This window comes from Pygocentrus nattereri, chromosome 18 (assembly GCF_015220715.1).
Source record: "Pygocentrus nattereri isolate fPygNat1 chromosome 18, fPygNat1.pri, whole genome shotgun sequence".
In the NCBI taxonomy this organism is placed as follows: Eukaryota; Metazoa; Chordata; class Actinopteri; order Characiformes; family Serrasalmidae; genus Pygocentrus; species Pygocentrus nattereri.
Window position 1 is genome coordinate 27,619,310 of NC_051228.1, and position 20,751 is coordinate 27,640,060.

General features: G+C 37.7%; 1 protein-coding gene across 5 annotated transcripts in view; it reads right to left on the reverse strand.

The window, feature by feature from the left end:
- The window catches only part of pam (peptidylglycine alpha-amidating monooxygenase), an 86,837-nt gene that overhangs the window by 23,963 nt on the left and 42,123 nt on the right, over positions 1 to 20,751 (reverse strand). For all 5 annotated transcript variants that reach the window (XM_017697324.2, XM_037547642.1, XM_037547643.1 and 2 more), the window contains 3 exons: positions 16,548 to 16,651; positions 14,279 to 14,472; positions 11,635 to 11,697 (listed from right to left, as the gene is read on the reverse strand). In XM_017697324.2, the coding sequence (XP_017552813.2) occupies positions 11,635 to 11,697; positions 14,279 to 14,472; positions 16,548 to 16,651 (361 nt within the window). The remainder of the gene's footprint in view (positions 1 to 11,634; positions 11,698 to 14,278; positions 14,473 to 16,547; positions 16,652 to 20,751) is intronic.

Below are 20,751 nucleotides of genomic sequence, written 5' to 3' on the forward strand. Positions count from 1 at the left end.
ATGCCAATTCAACTGTACTTTTGATTTTGTTAAGTTAGAACGGTCCATAATAATATTCAATAACTCACTTTTTAATAAAAATACCATATTATTTTCAAACTTGTGACATCTACTGTTTTTATTGTCTATATTTAACTACTGGGTAGATCAGGGATGGATGATAAGAACATAAAATGCAAAGTTCAGTTAAGTTTTTTGTTTATCACAATGATGGAATAAAACAGATAAATTATGATTTTTTTGCTGTGTAAACTAAAATCAAAAATACAAAATCACAAAATCAATGTGCAAAGTAACTACAAGTTAATAACTACTTACATCAGAACTGCAAGCACGAGGGAGGGAATTTTTGACCTCGTTTACACCTGGTCACTTCATGTGACTAGTATCTGGATTGCATCTTGATAAGATTTTAGCCACGTTTTAACACTCAGCAGACAAATGATTAGACAGGCTGATTCTGATTGCTGTGTGGGATGCAATATGCAAATCCGCTTATTACATGGCAACCAATTACCAGTTGTTTATCAGCCTCTTCATCTGCAGCTTGTTTGCACAGAAACATCTATCCATATTGCTGTTAAGTTGGTCCTGTGTAATTGTCCTCCTCATAGATGTACTGCACGGGGAGGAGTTTTGGTTGTACTGAGAGGGGTTTTGGTTATTTTGGCTTGGCCTTATCTAGACATAATCCTAATACTCATGAAGTGACCAGGCACAAATGGGGTCTTCGGCTCTAACGTTATGTTCCCAAGTATCTGTGATTTGATTTGTTCTCTCATCACAGTCAATAATCGTGTTAATCACAGAAATGTCACAATTTATCACACAGTTCACATAGTTGACGTCCCTGATGTCAGATCAAAACCTTGTTCATACTTTGTTTTAAATATTTTTACATCCTATAAAAATACCAGCATCCTTTACCATGTTTGAAAATTTCATGATGTATGGACCAATACAAGTGTTCCAAGTTGACTTGGCATAAAATCTCATTACATTAACACACATTAAAGATAAGAATGTTTTTGTGCTTCTCCTGAAGTTATTATTTTGGTTCCAATAGCAACACCTTCTGCCCAACTGTACCTGACAAATGTAAGGCAGCAAAGTAGGCTACCTTCTTACACTCCCTTAGAGTGCCGTTCTTTTACCACCTACTTCAGATAGTTTACCCAGTCATATTTGTGCATTTTTACCATTAATTTATACTATACAAATAATACAAAAATAATCTAACCAAATGAAATTGCCTTGACATTTGAGATTTCCTGATGCATTAAATAATTTCCTAAAGAATCATCACTGAATTGAATTCACACCCCAGCTAAAAAATAACTAAAAACTTCTTTTTGATCTAAAAACTTGCTTTGGGTGATGATAGATCTACACAGGCTTTCTGCACAAAAAATAAGACTACTTTGTATTCAGTCAGGGAATGACAGGTCATTTGGCTGGAAAAGGTCAGCTACTCATTAGAAAGCACAGCCTCTCACTCAAACATATTTCATCAAAGCCCAGTGAAAGCTCCATAACTACCGCTCCTCCTCCACTGCATTTAAAGAGGACCTTGGACCTTAAGCCACCAGTCAGATTGGACAAAACAGCTTTTGTTCTAATTATTTATGAACACTGAACAAATCCAAAATACTGCAAAGATGAAAAAGTAGAAAATGATCAGAGAATATTCAGACAAAACATCACAGGTTTCAGTCATCTTTCTCCATGTCCATCTAATATGAAAATACATCAGAGCAACATCTCACTGTTTATGACTGATAAACAACTTTGCTTCCAGACTGGCTCTTGGGCACATAAAGTGACCCAAAGCCATGCCCCCTTGTGATATACGAGTGAAGGGTGCTCCTTATTTATTGAGCTCATCCATCAGCCGGCCAGCAAACACACAGAGACAAACCGAAGGGCCCTGACTGACACTGCCTGGATTTGTGTTCTAATAACGGCAAAGGCAAATATAGAAAGTGATTTATCAAGGTGTCCGGCCGTGAGAAAGAGAGGGCTGAGATAATGAGTGTTTCAGCTCCAGCTGGCTGCCGTGGAGACAGAGTCACACTCACACTCAGACGTGCACTCATCCCCATCCACTGCTCTAACCACTACAGTCATTAGTAGCAAAGGGCTAGGGTTTCGTTCTGTAGACTGTACAGAAACAAAAAGCCTCGAAGCCATGTTCAAAACTCAGGTCTGAAGCTCTATAAACAAAAAGCAACTCACAAAAGCAAAAATAAATGCAATCAAGCATTTTTGCTATAACGTGGACAAAATGTCTGATAAAATCCAGTCCCCAATATTGTTGCTACTAATGTTTTTAATGACTTTTAATGTTTTTGCATTCATAGACTACTGTATGTCATATATCATCAGAAACCACATAAACAACTCTATTTGATCTTACTTAAAACAATGAGGAAAGATAATTCAATCATGCAGTTGACACAATGCTAAATGGAATATATGCTTCCATTAGTTATTATGTAGCTCCAGTACAAAACTAAAGAAGCAAATATTAGATACCAAAATATCTAGACTGATTAGCTACATTAATGCAAGGTCCTTACAGGAATGTGTGTCCACTTGGCTGCTATCCTAACAATGACCCTGGGCAGTTGTTTTCAGTCATACAATGCTCCTACGTACTTGAAAGATGGTAAATATATAAACCTGAAACTGAAAGCCATATTAACACTTCAAAAATCCTTAAAAATGCTTAAAAAGGCACAAAAATATTTTTCAGGTCATTTTGGCTACTGGCTATGTACGTATCTCAGCAAAAATGCTGGGTTTCCCTGCCATTACCAACAACAACAAACTCTTTCTATTCAAGGAAGAGACGTTCTGAAATGCAACCACCACCCCTCTGCCTTTTATAATGTCTCTTATTTGGGCAATTATGGATGCAACTATGTAAAATTATCACCTAAAAATCATATCCAAAGTACAGTTCCACTCAGTAATGAGAACTCTAGCATAAAATCAATGGAAATATACTAAATACTAAAACCAATACATTTCAGTTTCAATGAATGAGCATTTCCCCAAGCACCAGACACACTGAATAAGTGCCAGTATATGATTAGGAAGTATACTACTAACATTTTATTTAACTTTTAGTTAACATGTACATTAAGAGCATGTTATCCATTTTTTGGCATCAGGGAAAAAAGGGAAAACATATTTAACAGAACAGATGTAAAGCCAGAGTGGGAATTAATTTCTTTTTGCTCTAATGAAAGTACTGACAGCTTTGGTGATCTACATGGTCTTGCATGGACGTTAGGAGTCCCATTTTCTGTACATTTTTAATGACAATTTCAATTACAAATCAAAACAATAAAGAACTTATATTTAATGGTTGCTTTGACTGAAATTTAAATAAATGGTGCTGTACCGTATCTGACTGAAAAACTGGGAAGCCTGTATTTTGAGTTTATATCACTAGTATGTAGAACCATATCATGTTCCGGAAACTGAAGAACTGCAGCAAACAGCAGCCTTATTTAAAACAATTCAAAGTGCTGATGCATATAACTGGCTAAAGACCACACAGCCTGAGACATTTACACAACATATGCAAAAAAATCCTGCTGAGTTTTAGATATGATAAAATTTCAGGGTTTAATACAGGAGTAGGAGCTTCACTTGGAATAGACTGCAAGGAGTTGCATAAGACTTACTAATATATTACAGTGTATAGCTGAATGCATATTCTTCCACATACAGTCCCAGTTTGCTGTGGACTTTTTTCTCTTAAGCCTCGCTCCTGTTAATGTTAGAGCCTCTACAGCTTTTAATACTGTGTGATGCAAGTTATATGAGATATTCAGTAATCTTGTTCGGCGAAAGGGTAATGAGGTGCGAGGGGCTTATGGCGGTCAGATCTATTTTAATCTTTAGAGTTTGTGACAGAATCATAGTTTAGTATTCATCACCAAAAGCTGCTGGCTGAGTGCATGCACAGTCTTTTATTTACCCAGAATGCTGCAAGAGGCTGACTGACACCAATCTTGTGAATGAGAGTTCATGAGCCCACACTGGAAAAAAATAGTGTGTCAGATTTACTTGATTCCAATATGTAATGAATAAAATATAGGAAATCCATGCATAAATTCAAAGCACTTTTTTTCAGTGCAATTTGTCCAGGCTCAAGATACTTTACAAGGCAATATCCTACATTTCTATCCCTACAATATCCCAGGTTAAGTTCATTTACATGTGGTTTTATGCATCAAAAATAGTCCTAATTTATTTTTATATGACAATTTACAAACCTTTCTTTATCCCTTAGAACAGGCTGTTTTTGCTATACTGGCCTTTAAGTCTGGTATATGTAAATTATATCTGCTCTGATTGGCTGTCCTGTACTGTATCTCACTCTAAAAAACAATAGTCCAGGCTGAAACACTCCTTAGAACATAAATGTGAATGGGCAGAGCTAAACTGCAGTAGGCTGAATAGGTGCATATATGTAAATGTAAATGTAAAATATTTTTGTGGAAAAAATGAATTCAAAACAGGATTTTTGCACCTTAGTTTTTATGCATCAACTGTATGGACTGGGTGTAAATGTTACAGGTTGAAACTTTATATACTATATCAAACTTCACATTTCAAAAAACAAAATTTCATAATTTTGCATGATATGTATTTTTAACTGTCTGCTGGTATTTGGCTTGTTAATAGAGGCAGCTACCTAGAGTGAACAGTATGACTTTGTTCTTTGAAGGAAACTTGAGGGCTCTTTTGTCTACTGACTAATAAAAAGATGCCAAACTAAAGATAACTCCTTAAACTAAAGGCCGATTATTCAGTTCTTAATCTTACTGCTTCATCTTTTCTACAAAAATACTACTATATTACTAAAAACTACGTAGTAACTACTTAGGTCGCCTATAAATTATGTAGTTATATGAGTGAAGTGTGGGACCACAGACAAACCCTTAGACTTCAGACAGGCTGAATGAGATGCAGCCCTTTCAAAAATCTCTTTGAATTTAAGCTTAGACAACAGATTCAAATCTATGCTGTCAGCATGCACTATTTTAATTGAAGAGCGTAACTGAAGGATGTTCAAGTACTGTCTTCAGTCTCTACAGTGATATTCACATGCAGACTCTTCAAAGGACATGAAAAGTGTGTCACAGTAGGGAGTCTCAGTCGGGGGGGTAACCAGTGGAAACAAAGAAACTGAAGCATCTTCGCTGAAGGACTGCATTTTGGACCAATGAGGTCGCCAAGCTCGCTGGCTGTCATTCTAAGGTTCTGAGGAACCATGGCAACAGAGTGATTCTGTATGCCATGGATGGAAAATACATAAAATGAAAAAGAGCTGCTTAGCTACGCTTGACCAACAAAGTCCTTGCTTACTTCTCACAGTGGTGTCACCTCTTAAGAGGCCGTTTTAATTTCCAGAGCGTTCACAAACACTAACTGGTGTAACTGCCTCTTTTGAGAAATATATAGTACTGTGCAGTCAGATAACACACTTCATTTATTTTATTTCCAGTCAAAATGGCCAACAAGTACACATTATTCATTTGAGGTGATATTTCTGAAGATATTAAGATAATCCCTTAGCATAAAGTTTAAAAAGGAGGTTTCAAAACTGGAATTCAAACAAAAGATTAAAAGCATAGCGAAATAATGTGCAAGACCTGGTAGACCACCAAAACTGTTGCTATCAGAAAAACAATACTTCAAGCTTTCATCTTTGAGAGAGAGGAGAAAATCAAGCTCCACTCTTGCTTCAGATCCGAAAAATCCACAGGTGTTTCTGTCCATCCTTCCACTGTGAGAACACAGCTCAATGCTATGGGTCTTTAAGGATATGTAGCTGTCAAGAAGCCCTTACTGAGAAAAGAAAAAATGAAGAAAACTGTCAAATCAAACAATAATCTGCTGGTGTTTTCAGAACAATGGACGGACCACTCCAGAGGCCAGACCTTAACATCATTGTATATGTGTGTGTGTGTGTGTGCATGTGTGTGTGTGTTTGAGATTACTTGGTTCATGAGAAGGAGAAAAAGCAACTTTGTAGACGGAACTTCGGAGTTGTGGAAAAATACTCCTGCTCTTCGAAAAACTAAAAGCAAGCTTACTAAAAAAAAAAAGTTACATTATATTTAGTTGTTGAAGCTTCTGTAGTATTTTCCATTACATATTTTTTCTGCATTTTTTTCTGATGCTGAACAATAAAGAGCGTGTCCTTAATGGTCATAATGTTTACCGTATAAAGCGACCAAGTAATTTTTTTATTGAAATATATTTTTGGAATAATTAACCAAACACTATTACATTATATACACAACATTGTGTGCTACAATGCTACATACCAAGTAATAAACAACAACAATGATATTTAAACCAATAATTCAGTCATAGCATGACTTAACATTGCACTATACCATCAAAACCATGATCCTCTGTATCAACAGGCAACAAAGTAGATTAAGCCTGGCTGACTTATGGATTTGCTGAGGCTGAATGGCTTAGTGTGTTTGCTTACAGTACTGCCTGTTTAAACAGTGTGATGGGACTGCAAAAAAGCTTTCTTTTCTGCTCAGAAAAGGAGCAGGAAGGGATAGATGAACACTCAACATTGTACAACAAAATTCTTAAAAAAAAATAGCTATGCACAAAAAAACTCTGTGTGGGCTAGGACAGTTCTGCAGACCAAGAAACTGAAAGTCCTTTAGTAAAGTGTGACTCAGATAGCAACCCAGTGGGCGAAAACGTATCCTGAGGACAAAGTGGCTGGAGAACACTGTGGGGTGTTAACAAAATGACCACAGCAACTCAGACTTCGGTCTAGGTCACAATATTCCCAGAGAGAATCAAAACAGCACAAACTCCATCTATTCCAAACACAGTGCAGCAGCACAGTCTAGCAGGTCTCAGTGGAGGGCAGTATACACTCAGACTGACCATACACAAACAGATATTTCTAAAAATGTAGTGTTTTTCTCTGAATGTCAGTCTCTCGTCCACAGAAGGCAGCATTTTATGTCACTGAACATGAAGTGTTCAGAAAAAAGTAAATATTTTGCATGTTTCCTAAAGGAGAGGTGAAATCTGTTTTGCTATGTTGAGCTAGCTTCGCCACAGCACATCTGACCTGACTGATGACGGCATTGTTTAGATGTGGTCAGTACCAGGTTTGATTACATTTTCAGAACAGTGGTTAACGTTAATGTAAAAAATACAGTAAATTATAAACACCACAATTTGTTTTTTAATGTCGCAATTGCAGCCCTCTCTGAAATACAGCTTTTAAATGGTCTTTAAAGATTACTTTTATTTTTACATACGACCAAAGATTACTTATAATAAATTCCTTACTTGTCAAAGATAATGTGTAAGTAATGCAGTAAATTATTAACGCTACTGATTTTTTTTATGTTGTTAGCGCATTTTCCTAGTATGACATTTCACACCAACCACAGGCCCAGACTGGAGAATCCACAATAGTAACCCTCTCACTGAAATAGAATTATTAAATAGCTTTTAAAGATACCTTCAGTCCTTTTGGCAGATGCCTCAGGACAGGTCTTGCAGGAGACCTGTGAAAAAAAAATCAACAAGCAGCAAACTAACAAAGGCAACAGCAAGGTGGAAAGCTCCAGCTCCCCTCAAGAACCTCCACTGTAACAAGAATCTATGAGATGTACGAACGAGAGTGAGATGATTTTTTAATGCATAGTGCACACCCAGACCAATCAATTTAAGATATTCAGGTAATCCAGAAAAGGTAAATTATTTTTGGTCAAAATAATGCAGGCTAATCCTTCATCATGTCACACCATCAATTTCCCAGTGTATAATTGTTTGTAAGAGTTCAGACTAGTGCAGATCTTGATAAACGGTAGATTTAATATTAACCAGAGGGAAAACCAAAATCGTAGTCACAAAACAGTCCAGGAAGTCAAAACACGGAGCTATCAAGATAGGCAGCAGTACAAAAAGGGCAAGGCAAAAACTCAGAAAACGTGAAGGCAAGACAATCGTCAAAACACACAGGAAGGCAAACATGAGAAAATGCTCTGTAGGTCGCAAGGATTCAATAATTCGCAACCCTACAATACTAAGCCCGAGCTTAAATGCTATCTACCATAGGTCATATAACCTAGTCCACAAGTGTTCTAAGTTAGTACTCAGGTGATCGTGAACGCTGACAGGAGGATTGAACAGAGTCCTTGGTCACGTGTGTTCCCTGTGACTCCTGGGAAATGGAGTCCGTGTCGGATTCCGGTTGTGACTGAGCTGTCACGTGATCTCCCAAGGGCTGCTGGGAATTCCATGGAATGCGTGACAATAATACTATAGATTAGATTATGTTCCTTGTAGTCAACTGATAGGACATTTGTTTCATCTCCTTGTTTAATATGTAATATTTTACGATACTACTGTAATACTACTATTTTGTCCATATTGTGCAGCACTCCTAGAAAGTCTTTCAATGGTCTTATTCACTGTCATTTTGCCTGTCCTTGTGTACCAGCTTATGTTATGAAGTCATAAAGCCAGCGCAGGCCCATGCCTGTACTGCTAGGAAATGGAGCGTTCCACTGAAAAAAAGAAAACACGCAACGCAAATGGAGGCTGGATCTCGGGAGGACTGCCGGTGCAATCTGGTCGCTTAAATACCCCACAGTCTGGCGCCGGGCCACCGATCCACACTCCGTTCCAGCTCACTTCATAACTGTATCTGCCAGCATGTTCCCTTTCCTCAGTGGGCCGACACATGCTCCTTTAGTGATAACAACTCCACTCATGAGTCAGCCGGTGCCAGTTTACGACACGGCATTTGCCACAGATCAGCTGAAAAGAGAGGGGAGTCAGGATGCTCTTCTAATCCCTACGTGTAATGGATTTAAAATTGAGGATACTATTAAATCACGCTTAGGGGCACTAATACACAGTATCATTTGGATTAAAAATCACGGCTGTTAAGCGCATCACAATTTGGTTTTAAAAGCAATTAAAGAATTCAGATCCATTCATGAGTAGTTTATTTCAGTTAGATTCATATATGCATCTCCAGTTTCCTCTGCGAATATTATTATTATTACTAATATAATGTTTCTTTCAGCTGCTATGGCAGTTACATTTCCCCTTGGGGATCAAAAAAGTACAACAATCTGCCTATTTATTATTATTATTATTATTATTATAGAAATGGAAAAGTAAACCAAAACCATCACCATCAGATAAACAGCACTTAAAGCTTTCATCTTTCAGCTCTTACTGAAGAAAGGGATCACACAAAGAAGAAAATCTGCAAATCAAACAGAGAAGTGTTTTCGGAAGAATGTACTGACCCTCTTAAATTTTCAGCATCACTGAATGTGTTTGCGATTATGTGGATCATGAGCAGCAGAAAATGCAACCAACTTCTACGACTTTGGAGGTGAGGAAAATGTCCCTGCAGATTTCCTCGAAAGGCTAAAAGCAACTCTCCTGAAAAGATAAAGGATGTAAATAAATGTTATTATAAAACAGATAGTTCTGGTCCTAAAATCTTATTGGCTGAGCAGCGTTTGAAGCTGTTGTAAAATACACAATATGAGCACACAATAAGTGACCGCCTCACAACAGCTAAACTGTGTATTACTACACCACTTTAACAAAAAATTGTGCTGTTAATGGAATACTCTTTGATTCTAATGACACTCACATGAAGCACTGAGTGTACTGATGAAGCAAAGACCCATTTTTTATTTATACTAACAGTTTATTTCCTTAACTAGAACTAGGCTAACGAGCTAGCTAACAGCCTATAAGATAGCTAACAGCATGAACAACTCTATCATCGATATCACAGGGCTGAATTAAAGTACTTACTATATGATTCACTTAAGTGGATTACACATTTCAAATGTCTGTGTTTCAGTGAGACGTGTCAACCCCAGGCTCAATCCCAAACATCTTACATACTCCCTTAGTAGTGTGCTAGCTCTGGGGGCTTTAAAATTCCAGCTTCTGCAACCAAATAGTGCACTATTTGTTGAGTAAGGATGTGGCTGAATGCCAAATTACTTATTATGACATATTATGCACTGTTGGGGCGTAGCAGCCAGCATTTAAATTCCTATGCATGAGAAAAGGGGCACTACTGTACTTATAAAGCGGATATTTTGCGTTAAACAGTGCCACGTTATCATATGTTCACTGTTATATAACAAAAAAATTATACAAAAAGAAATGATATATATACAGTATACAGTGATGGGAATGTTCTTCTCATTATTTAGCAGTCCATGGCTGCTTGGCAATGATACCAAACTCTAAAGGAATTATTAATAATGATACATTATTTTCTGAAGAAATGTGTATTTTATCATAATTTGTGTTTACCACTGTTTTATAAAAGCATGTTTTATCACAGAGATGGGAGTGTTAGGCACTGCGCTTCGCTCTGTGCCTCAAAACCCTTCACTGTGATAAAAAAAACACACTTTAAGGCCTTTTGGAACAGGACGCCCATGAAATAAATAATAAATTGACCCATGTTTCTTTCTATCCGTTTTTGATCTATCACATTCTTTATTATTATTATTATTAATAATAATAATAATCCTATTGCCTTTCATATATTCAGCTTTTGGCTGATATGACAGTGCCGTCCTTGGGTTTTTTCCACATTAGAAACAAGCAGCAGAAACTCTTCTCTGTTATGCTGATTAGTGCGATGGTGATGGCGCTGTGTTCTCTGCCTGCTGTGAACTCTCAGCAGGTGTGCAAGGATTAAAGGCCCATGCCCCGAAACCATCTCTAATAAAGCGCTGCACAATGCAGACACCAGCCGCACAACATCAAAGCACACTGCCCCAATCTGCATTCGCTTCCACTTTTATCTCTAGTTCATCTGGGAGGCAGAGGGAGACACAGATAGAGAGATGAGAGATGAGGGAGAGAGGGGGGAAGCAAGGAAGAAGACTGCAAGCATGGGAGCGAGAAAGAAAACAGAGAGAGGTGAGAAAAAGAAAGGGAGACCGAAAGAGGCATGTTTTGCCCTTTCTTCGTCCGTTGCTTCACCTCGCTCAGTGAAAGGTTTCTGATGCTGCAAGTACATCTAACCCAACACCACCATTAGGCTTACAGAGACATAACGATCAACGTGACACAAATGTGTCACAATTCACCTCTGAGACTAACAACAATAAATCAAAAGGTCTCCTTAGGGAGAGGTTCTTCATGCACAAGGCAGGCTAAGAATGGTTACCACGGCAACACTGCTTCAAAAGTCAACCTTGGACCTTCAGATGTGATATCTCCAGTCACTCAAACTCTGTTTACACCATCATGCTTGGAAAATCTCTGAGTAACCAGAAAGCAACGAAGAACCATATAAAAGCTGAATAACCTCTAATAGGCATGAGTTGTGTTCATTTAACTGTGCTGTATGATCCTAACTATTCTCACTATAGTCTATGTTTTGAAATGCTGAGCTGAAACCATATAGCATCTCAAAAAATAAACCATATCGCGTCAGTGCTGTTTTTTAAATACAGGATATAATGATGTGCGCCAGTGCAGTCTGCCTCAATCAGCCAGCAAGAAACAGGTTCAGCTCCTCGTTAGCTCAGTAATTTGCTGTCACTCTGAAAGACGACTTACCCTGATCCAGAACCTCCTCCTCCTCCCTCTTCGGCTGCTGGAGCACTGAGTCATCCTCGCCGTCTTTCAAAAATAAACGAACAGAGAACAATCAAAGGACTGTGAAACGAGCCTTGCTCCACACTTAAAGAAATCAGAGCAGGAATGATTAATAAATGACCGCCGAGTAAAAAACAAAATCTTCTATTCGGTGCTTGACGTTTAACAAGAGTTGAAACATAGGTGCTTTTAAATGTTGCATTTCACAAGTACTTCATTAAATCCAGAGGAACATAAACAAGGAAAGTGAAAAATCTACATGGGTCTGATTTTTGCTTCCCTGTAGCAGTGTAAAAATGCAGTAATGTGTTGATCTGGAGTTGGCAATTCAAAAAGGCATCAATTTTGCATGTTAGAATCGATTACAATTGATTTTACTAGCATTCAGTAAAGCATGCGCTCATTTCTTTTTACCACGATACAATTTTCAAGGTGAAATTTAAGATTACTGATGCAATTAATCATTTTGCAAAGATTAATAACTGAACTGAATCACTGTGGGGTCAAAGATTTACGCCCCTACTTCTTGGAAAATGTCTTTTGATTAAAAGCTTGTTCAAACTTCATATGCTTGGTTCTATTAAAAACAAACCTTGCTGCAATTGCTCTTTTAGTGAGGTTCATTAGAACACGTGAGAACATTGCCATGGTGCAGACCAAATAAGTGTACTGAGACCCTCTTAGGAAAGTTGATGGAGACCAATTTCAAGCAAATTCTGGAACTATTCATTTAAAATACAAACCAGGGGTGTCCAGTCATATCTGCAAAAGGCTGGTGTAGTTGCAGGTTTTCACTCCAACAAAACAGGAGCACAAGTTGCTTGAAGGCTGAGACAAACTGATTAAACCAGTGGAATCAGATGTTCTCCTGCTTATTTGGAATGACAATCTGCAGCCACACCATCCTTTTGAAGATAAGATTGGACACCCCTGTTCTACACAGACCAAACACAGAGTAAACTCTCTACATATCTTCTTTAGTCTGTGCAGCAGACGATATTCTGATGCTGTTTTGACACATGGGTGTGTTCATCATCTCTTCATGAGTTTTGAATTGATAAATATAGAGTGGGAGGTTTAGGTTCTAAAATGAGGCTGAGACACATTAAATGCCATTATAAAATACTTCATATACACACAAATCACTGTATACATATGAATGTGCCACACTTTCAACACAAAAACACCAAGTCACTCTAGGCAGTGTGGTTCTACAGTGATTTTACAGTATAACACATTAACAATAGAACTACTGTAACTACTAGTGATGTATTTATTCCCTGGTACAGATGGATTTCAGTATTACAGCTTATGTAAATACACATTTCAGTGTTTACTTATTTAATTGAACAGCATGTCTTCTCTTATGTAATTACATGTATAACAGCCTAAGGACAAATACATTCACATGACCTGCTGTTTGCATAAATAAGACTTCTGATTGTAACAGGAGGTGTGTAAGTACCTAAATTATGAGATGCCAACTTTCCTAACATTTAGCTACCTGCAGGAGTATGCTTCCATTGTGACACAGTAGCCAAACCAAGGTTTTTCCTTTAAACCACTATGTAATGGATACCACCTCTTTAGCAGAAAAATCTTTTTGGAAAGATAGTACCTCACCCTGTTATACCTGCTGTTAGGCATTCCTCTGGCTCAGACTCGCTCAGGAACTCGATTTTCCAGAACTCCCCAGGAGACCACCTGACTGACACCTCCACAATCCACCAATCATTGTTCACTCTCACCTGAGTACTAACCTGTTTACCTGTCTACTTTGTCATGTGATTAGACTCATATGTTCATATGTTCATAGTTCATATGCCCTCGCTTTACATCAGTACTTTGTGAGGTATTGCTTCTCCCTGTAGAGCTACTGAGCGTTTTCATCTGTTAGTTTGCTTTCTTGTGTATTCTGACTGTGTTTTTGGACTTATGAACTTTTTGCCCTTTCGTTTGTCCTTTGTTTGCCTGATCTCTTCTTTGTTATGTTTGTCCTTTTTTGTATTGCGCTCTTTCTGGATTTGACCCTTGCCTGTTTCCTGACTACAAGCACTGATACAATCAAACAAGTAAAGCTTCAATTTTACTTGCAAGCATCTGTCTGGATCTGTCTTATTACCCTGCATAATTACATAAGATTAATAAAAAATGAATAATAAATACTAAAAATGGAAGGTGATACACATTTGTTTACATAATGTGTATACCTGTACCAGTAAATAATAGTAACAGTAAATACATCACCAGCAGTCACATTCCCATTGCATTTATATTATTAAAGTGTAACTATCACAAAATGTAGACAAAACAAGACATAGAACCCACAAGCTAAGAGCACAGCATGATTCAGAAGGTTTAATGAGTATTATCCCAAACATACTTCATAATTCTGCTCAATCGTGACTTTTTTTTCTTATGACTTTTGTTTACATCTTTTGGTTCAGTGTCAAATATGTTGGGATGAACACAAAGTGAATCAAAATAAAATGCATCTTTTTCTGCTTTGGACCAGACCAACTGAACCAAATTATAAATGTAAATGCACCCTAAGTTATAGCATAATGGCAAAAGTCTTAAAAAAATAAGCTGATAAAGAGTGTACCTTTATGAGCAGAGCCATGCATCATAGACATCTTGTGGTCTGGGCTGACGGGGATTGGGATGTTAGCTTCATTCGGGATGTTTCTGAACAGGTTGCTGTTGCCGTGGTCCATGCAGTCCATGTAAGGCACGGAATGCTTGTTGTCCATGTAGTACATGATGTAGAAGTTACACATCTCATCACTGGAGGTACCACTAAAAAAGTTAAGAGCGAACGGCCATCACATACACATTTCAGTTGGATTGGGCAAAAAAAGTTAGACATTTTCAGTGTGGATGGGAGAGGCTAAACTAAATGCAATAGTTTTTGTGACATCACAAAAACAATGAACTCCAAATGGCTAATTTTCTACCTTGGTATCCATATAAGTATGTAAACAATATGTTCTAAAAATGTAAAAAACATTTATATAGTACATCAAACACTTTTATTAGAAATTTAGTTTTCCATAATATAGGCCTTTTAACTGAACTGAGCTTGGGAAAAGCCAATGGATTTGGCCCTGACTTTTCTGACCTACTAGTTTGATTGAATAGGAAGGCTCGTCACTGCTTTCTTCCATTTCCTTATATCCATTTAAATGTATCATCTTTGCCAGGAGATGAAGGGAAGTGTTTTTCTCTGTGCACTGGGACAGCCGCTTCCTCAGAGATGCGTCAATGCTCTCTCTGCCATCGCCACTGTGCACTCCCCTAATCACCATGGCAACAAGAATGACGAGGCAGACACATGTAGCACACACACACGCACACTTGAAAAAGAGAATGATGAAAAATGCAGGTTCCCCTCGAGACAGCAGAGCAACAGAGCTTTCCTGCTCGCTGCACAATTCTTTAGACACCTCAGAGTGCGTACGGCAAGACTGACAGACAGTAACCAGGGAGGAGCTGTGACAGGCTGCCACACTGGTCAGACTGACAGCTGTACTGATGACCGGCTGTCATACACTCTGCTGATCCAACAGCATACAGATTGTAAGAAAGTCACACTCACAACTCAGAGCAAACCACGGGTGGACAATATGGCAGAAACGTTCACTGAAATAATTGAGGAATTACTTTTACCTGATTTAAATACTGAATTTCCACACAAAAACCAAACAATAGCATTCAAAAGTTTAGATTCACTGCTTTCAACAATGTAAAACCAATTTTGCACATACATCTATAAAATGATTATAATATGATGCTAAAGGTTTCAAATAATTTGTAGCTGTAAAAGAAATTCCCGAAGCTGAACAGAGCTTTAAATGACTCAATAAAAACTGAGAAAGCTGTTAAATTAAAATCCAGATCAAACAGCTATTTACTGTTATTTCATGACAAGAAATTTAAATAGATAATTACAGTTTACTATTTAATATCATTTACTATGTTTTTACCACTTCTTGTTCCCAAAAACGTTTAATTTGTGAATAAAGTATTGGTATACAAGCCTAGTTCACAACATTTTCATCCACACTGTATAAGTTATGACTGAATAACAGCTATTACTGACAGTGATTACAAACTTTTGAATGGTAGTGTATTACATCAACACTAATTTTGTCAAAAGAACTTAAAGACAGAACTGTGCTGATACAATACATTTATTCACATGGAAATTACAGAGTATGAAGGTTATTCATTGTATCACTTTATTTAGTATAATATTGCCACACCTGAAAATGTACTCACAATAAGGATTAAAAACAATCTGGGATGTACACAATGCACTAGCCAAACAGTATTTTTATAGTGATTTAGGATAACAATAAAATAAACTGTAAAACAAAATATAATTAAGATGATGGTATAAATGGCTTGCATCCAATCAAATCTGTTAGTTGTTTGTTTACAAGTGTGTCTCAGCAAATTACCCTAAATCCTCAGATTTGTTTATGAAACCTTCACTTTGCATTCAATTCAGTGTTGTTGAAATACTGACTAAATCAGGAAAACCTATTTTGACTTTGTCATGATGATAAAATATCATCATATCGTCCAGCCTTAGAGCAAACCACCACCAAAATGCCCACACCACACAAGCCACCACTCTCCAAACAATAAACCTACTCACATTCTCATTTACACTACAGGGAGAGCCGGTAAAACAAAATCTGTTAAAACACTTCTACCAGGCAGAGTGGGTCATGCATTAATCCATCTTAGATTTGACATTACAATTATGCTTTTAAATGTAGTGCTTTCATATTAAATAATGAAGCAGCAGAACTCCTAGGACTGGAAGAATGAGACTACATAAATTACCGGCTAGGACTTAAACTCACCCGATTCGTGTTTTAGTGGTCCTTCCTTCTCCTGTGAAAACACAGCGGGCAGCTAGTATGTCTCCATATTTCACTTCAACGTCATTGCTGGCTGGATAAAAGGCCTAGGACAAACACACACAGCTCCTGATCACTCTCACAAAAAAATATGAGAGCTCATATGCATAACAGTCAAACCAGGACTGCAGCACAGTCCACACTCATTTCATTCTCACCATCTATCTTAGCCCACTTTGGCTGTTTTCATGAAGACAACATTATGCATTCCTAAGGACAACACAGATATAACAGAACAGATAAACAACTGAAATACTAAAAGCTGAAATCTAATGGAAAATCACAACCCTAATTCAATCACAGATGCATGATGAAACACAGAGATGAGTCTTTCTTAAACTAAACTAGAAAAACAAATCATCTGTGAAGGTAAAGGCAATTTCATGGTTGAGGTAAGATTAATTCAGAGACCAGCTGAATGAATTTAGAGCTCTTTCGTACTGCTGGAGTCAGAGCACTTTGAAAAAATGTTTTAGATGCCCAACCAAAAGCACAGAAAATATGGGGACAAAAGAAAATAAGCAACAGCAAGAAGAAGACTGCTATAAATAATCTCTTCATCCTGTTCAGAAACTCAGGTGGGGGTGTTGCTTGATGTGACATACAAAATATTTCACCTTCAAAGAAGAAAACTAATCTGCTTCACTTTTCTAGAATGAGGTATATGATCATTTAGGCCAAAAACCAGCCTGGACACAACAGTCATACACTCACTCCACACTGTTTTCATACATTAGTTAACCCACGCAAGGATTATTATTAACTATTTTTGTTTTGCTATATGATTTAAAAGCAATTACATTATAACATTTGATCATATGCTTTCTTTTTTCACAAATTATGTTTTATAGACATGCTCATGTCTATATTTCTGACTTTTATTTGCTTGTTTTGATATCAACCAATGAGAAGTAACATGGCAAAAATGTCAAAGTTTATCTTTCTGCAAAACAAGACTGGACATGCAAGACAAAATCTCCTCTTCTAATTATAATCACAAACATTGTATTAATCATAAGTTTAGAATAAACATTTTTGACAGAACTCTCTACTGGTTTCAATGAGCCATGAGAGAGGAATCTTTAACCAGCTTCTACCACCATGTGTTGAAATAAAGTTTACAAAGGCTCTGGAATGCCATTTCTGAGTGCTTAGAAAAACAGTTCTTATGAAGAGAACTAAAGCAAGAAGTAATTAACAGAAACCAAAACCACAAAGAGTTGTAAATAGCCCCACTCCTAGTGGTACAATATTTGTATTATTACAGACTGCTCAAGAAGTGTGACATTCAAGATCTGACATTCACATCTGTCAGTAAAACACAGTTTAAGTAAAACTATTGGAGAATAACAGTAAAACCAAAAATACACTGTATGCTCAAAAGTATGGCCATCACACCTATATGAGCTTGCTGGATGTCCCTTTCCAAAACCAGGTATTAATATAAATACTGACCCCCTTTCTGTGTCTATAACAGCCTGCAATCTTCAGGGAAGGCTTTCCACAAAGTTTTGGAGTGTATCTGAGAATTTGTACCCATTCTGTCAAAAGAGCATTTGTGAGTTTAGACAATGATGTTGGAGAAGTCCTAGGTCTCAGCTGACATTCCATTTCTTCTCAAAGATGATCAGTCAAGCTGAGGCCATGGCTCTCTACAGGCCACTGGAGTTCCTCCACACCAAATTGTCAAAGTATGTGTTTACAAACAAAGTATTTGTTATTTATTTATTTGTTATGGGGCAGTTGTGGGCTGGAGGTTAGGGAACCAGCCCTGTGACTGGAAGGTTGCCGGTTCGATCCCCTTGGCTGACAGTCCATGACTGAAGTGCCCTTGCGCAAGACACCTAAACCCCAGTTGCTCCCCAGGTGCCGTGGATAGGGCTGCCCACTGCTCTGGGCAAGTGTGCTCACTGCCCCCTAGTGTGTGTGTGTTCACTAGTTTGCATGGATGTGGGTGTTTCACTGCACAGATGGGTTAAATGCAGAGGTCTAATTTCACAGTGTGAAACACAGTGACAAATGGCTGTTAATTCTATTCTGTTCTATTCTACGGACCTTGAATTTTGCACAGGGGCTCAGCCACGCTGGAATAGGACAGGGACTTTCCCAACATGTTGCCAAAAGTGTTGAAATTGTAGTGAGTAATGCAATTTTTAAACCTTACACCCTCCAGCACTCGGCGGCCCTACCCTGTGAATTTGCAATGTCTACCCATTCCTGGCTAAACTGTTGTTATTCATAGATGCTTCCATTTCACAATAATAGCACATACAGGACCGTGGCAGAAGTAGCAGGACAGATATTTCACAAACTGACTTGTGGTATCCTATGACAGTGTCACATTTAAAGTCACTGAGCTCTTCAGTCTGGCCCATTCTATTGCCGCTGCTTGCTTATGGAGATTGCATGGCTATGTACTTGACTTTATACACCTCTTTGAAGTAGGTGTGGCTGAAACCCCTGAATTCAATAATTAGGAGGGATGTCCACATACTTTTGGCACATATAGTGTATTTAATTTTAAAGTTATATCAGTCTATATATTCAGTCATTTTTACTAAGGCTGGGCCCTTAATTTTGACAGAAGTTTGTTTTGTAGCATTCCATCACACAGAGGTGAAATTCTCTCCAGCAGCTATATGTGAATCAGCAGTCAGTGTAGTAACAACTATAAAAAACAAATGGTACAGTAAATTGTTTGGGGTCACTCTTTGAGTGTCCATTCCTAGTGCTATTCTCAGTGACGCGTGGCCAGAACTGCAAAAGCTGTGACATTAAATAAAAACCTTTTGACTCGACTGAACATACAAATGTACTCATAAAGCACAAAAATGCATTATAATATAATTACAGCATTATATTGCATGAGGTCTGTTTCAGTAGGGTCCCTGTGCCGGGCAGAGAGTGCAGATGCTGTGTGCAGTGGAGAGCCTCTGTAAGGATGCCTACTGGCTCTGGGGCACGGAAAAAACGCTATTTTAATCCCAGCCTTTTGTCTCCACTTCACTCACCCTCGGCCTCTTTTCCTCTGATTTGATTATCAAATGTAATGGAAGGGAACAGAGGAGCACATGCATGAGCTGGAATGAATTTCAAACATGATATCACAAAAAGAGTCGATTACATTAAAACCTTAAAGCCTATTTGTGGAAGCCTTTAGTGGTTTAATCTGTAACTACGCCTGGGGTGAAGAAAGTTCCTGATTCCACCACAAAGTCAGCACTGAATGGATTTATATCCTACAAAATTGAAAATATATTTAGACATTTTTGGCAGGCCTAACGCAACCTTAATGTAAGCTGGGATCAAAAAGAAATTCAAAAAGGCTTTTAATAGGAACTATGGTTGTCACGACTGGGGATGTACTTTCTGACTCTGATATCTGAGTATCTGAAAGAGTTATTAAATTATATTCTGTTCAATGGAGGGAATAAAAACAGGCTTTTTGCCTGATATTAACTAAACACATAAACTGGTTCACTGGAGCTAGCAGGCTGGATGAGGTATACATTTGCAATCATATTTCAAACGTCCTGAATTAGCCATATTTTGTTCCACAATAGTTTGCTTTGAATTTCATTATTCAAAAATAACCAAGGGCAATCTCTGGGTCACTGTGCTTGAATAACAGAGCTGATGAGTTAACTGCTAATGAGCTACTGCTAACAGTAGAGCTAACTGATGATTTATCATCAAAGTTTTTGTCCTCAGTGCATAGAGAAATATCTTGTCAATGTTTTCAACACCAGCTTGTGTAGTTAGCATAGTATACAATCACATCATTAATGAAGCATCCTTATAAAAGCGCTCATGTTAAAGCTCTTATGTTTCATTATAGAAAAATACAATTTAATAAACTTGCTTACTTTTGAATATGAGCAAAATTGTCATGGTTTTTAAGCCATCACAAATAGGAACTGCTGAATCTGCAGGGCACATGACTGGCATCGCCCTCAAATTAACAGTGTCAAAAACAGTGAACAGTATATCATGTGTACGTTTACTAATAAATCTGTGCCAGTTTATACCTTGTTGTGAAACTAATTGTAATAAACTCTGATCCAAATACATGTACAGATTATAACTGCCTGTGACAAAGTAAACACATACAGCAGTATGGTGTGCTTTCCTTCATCCGTCATGACTG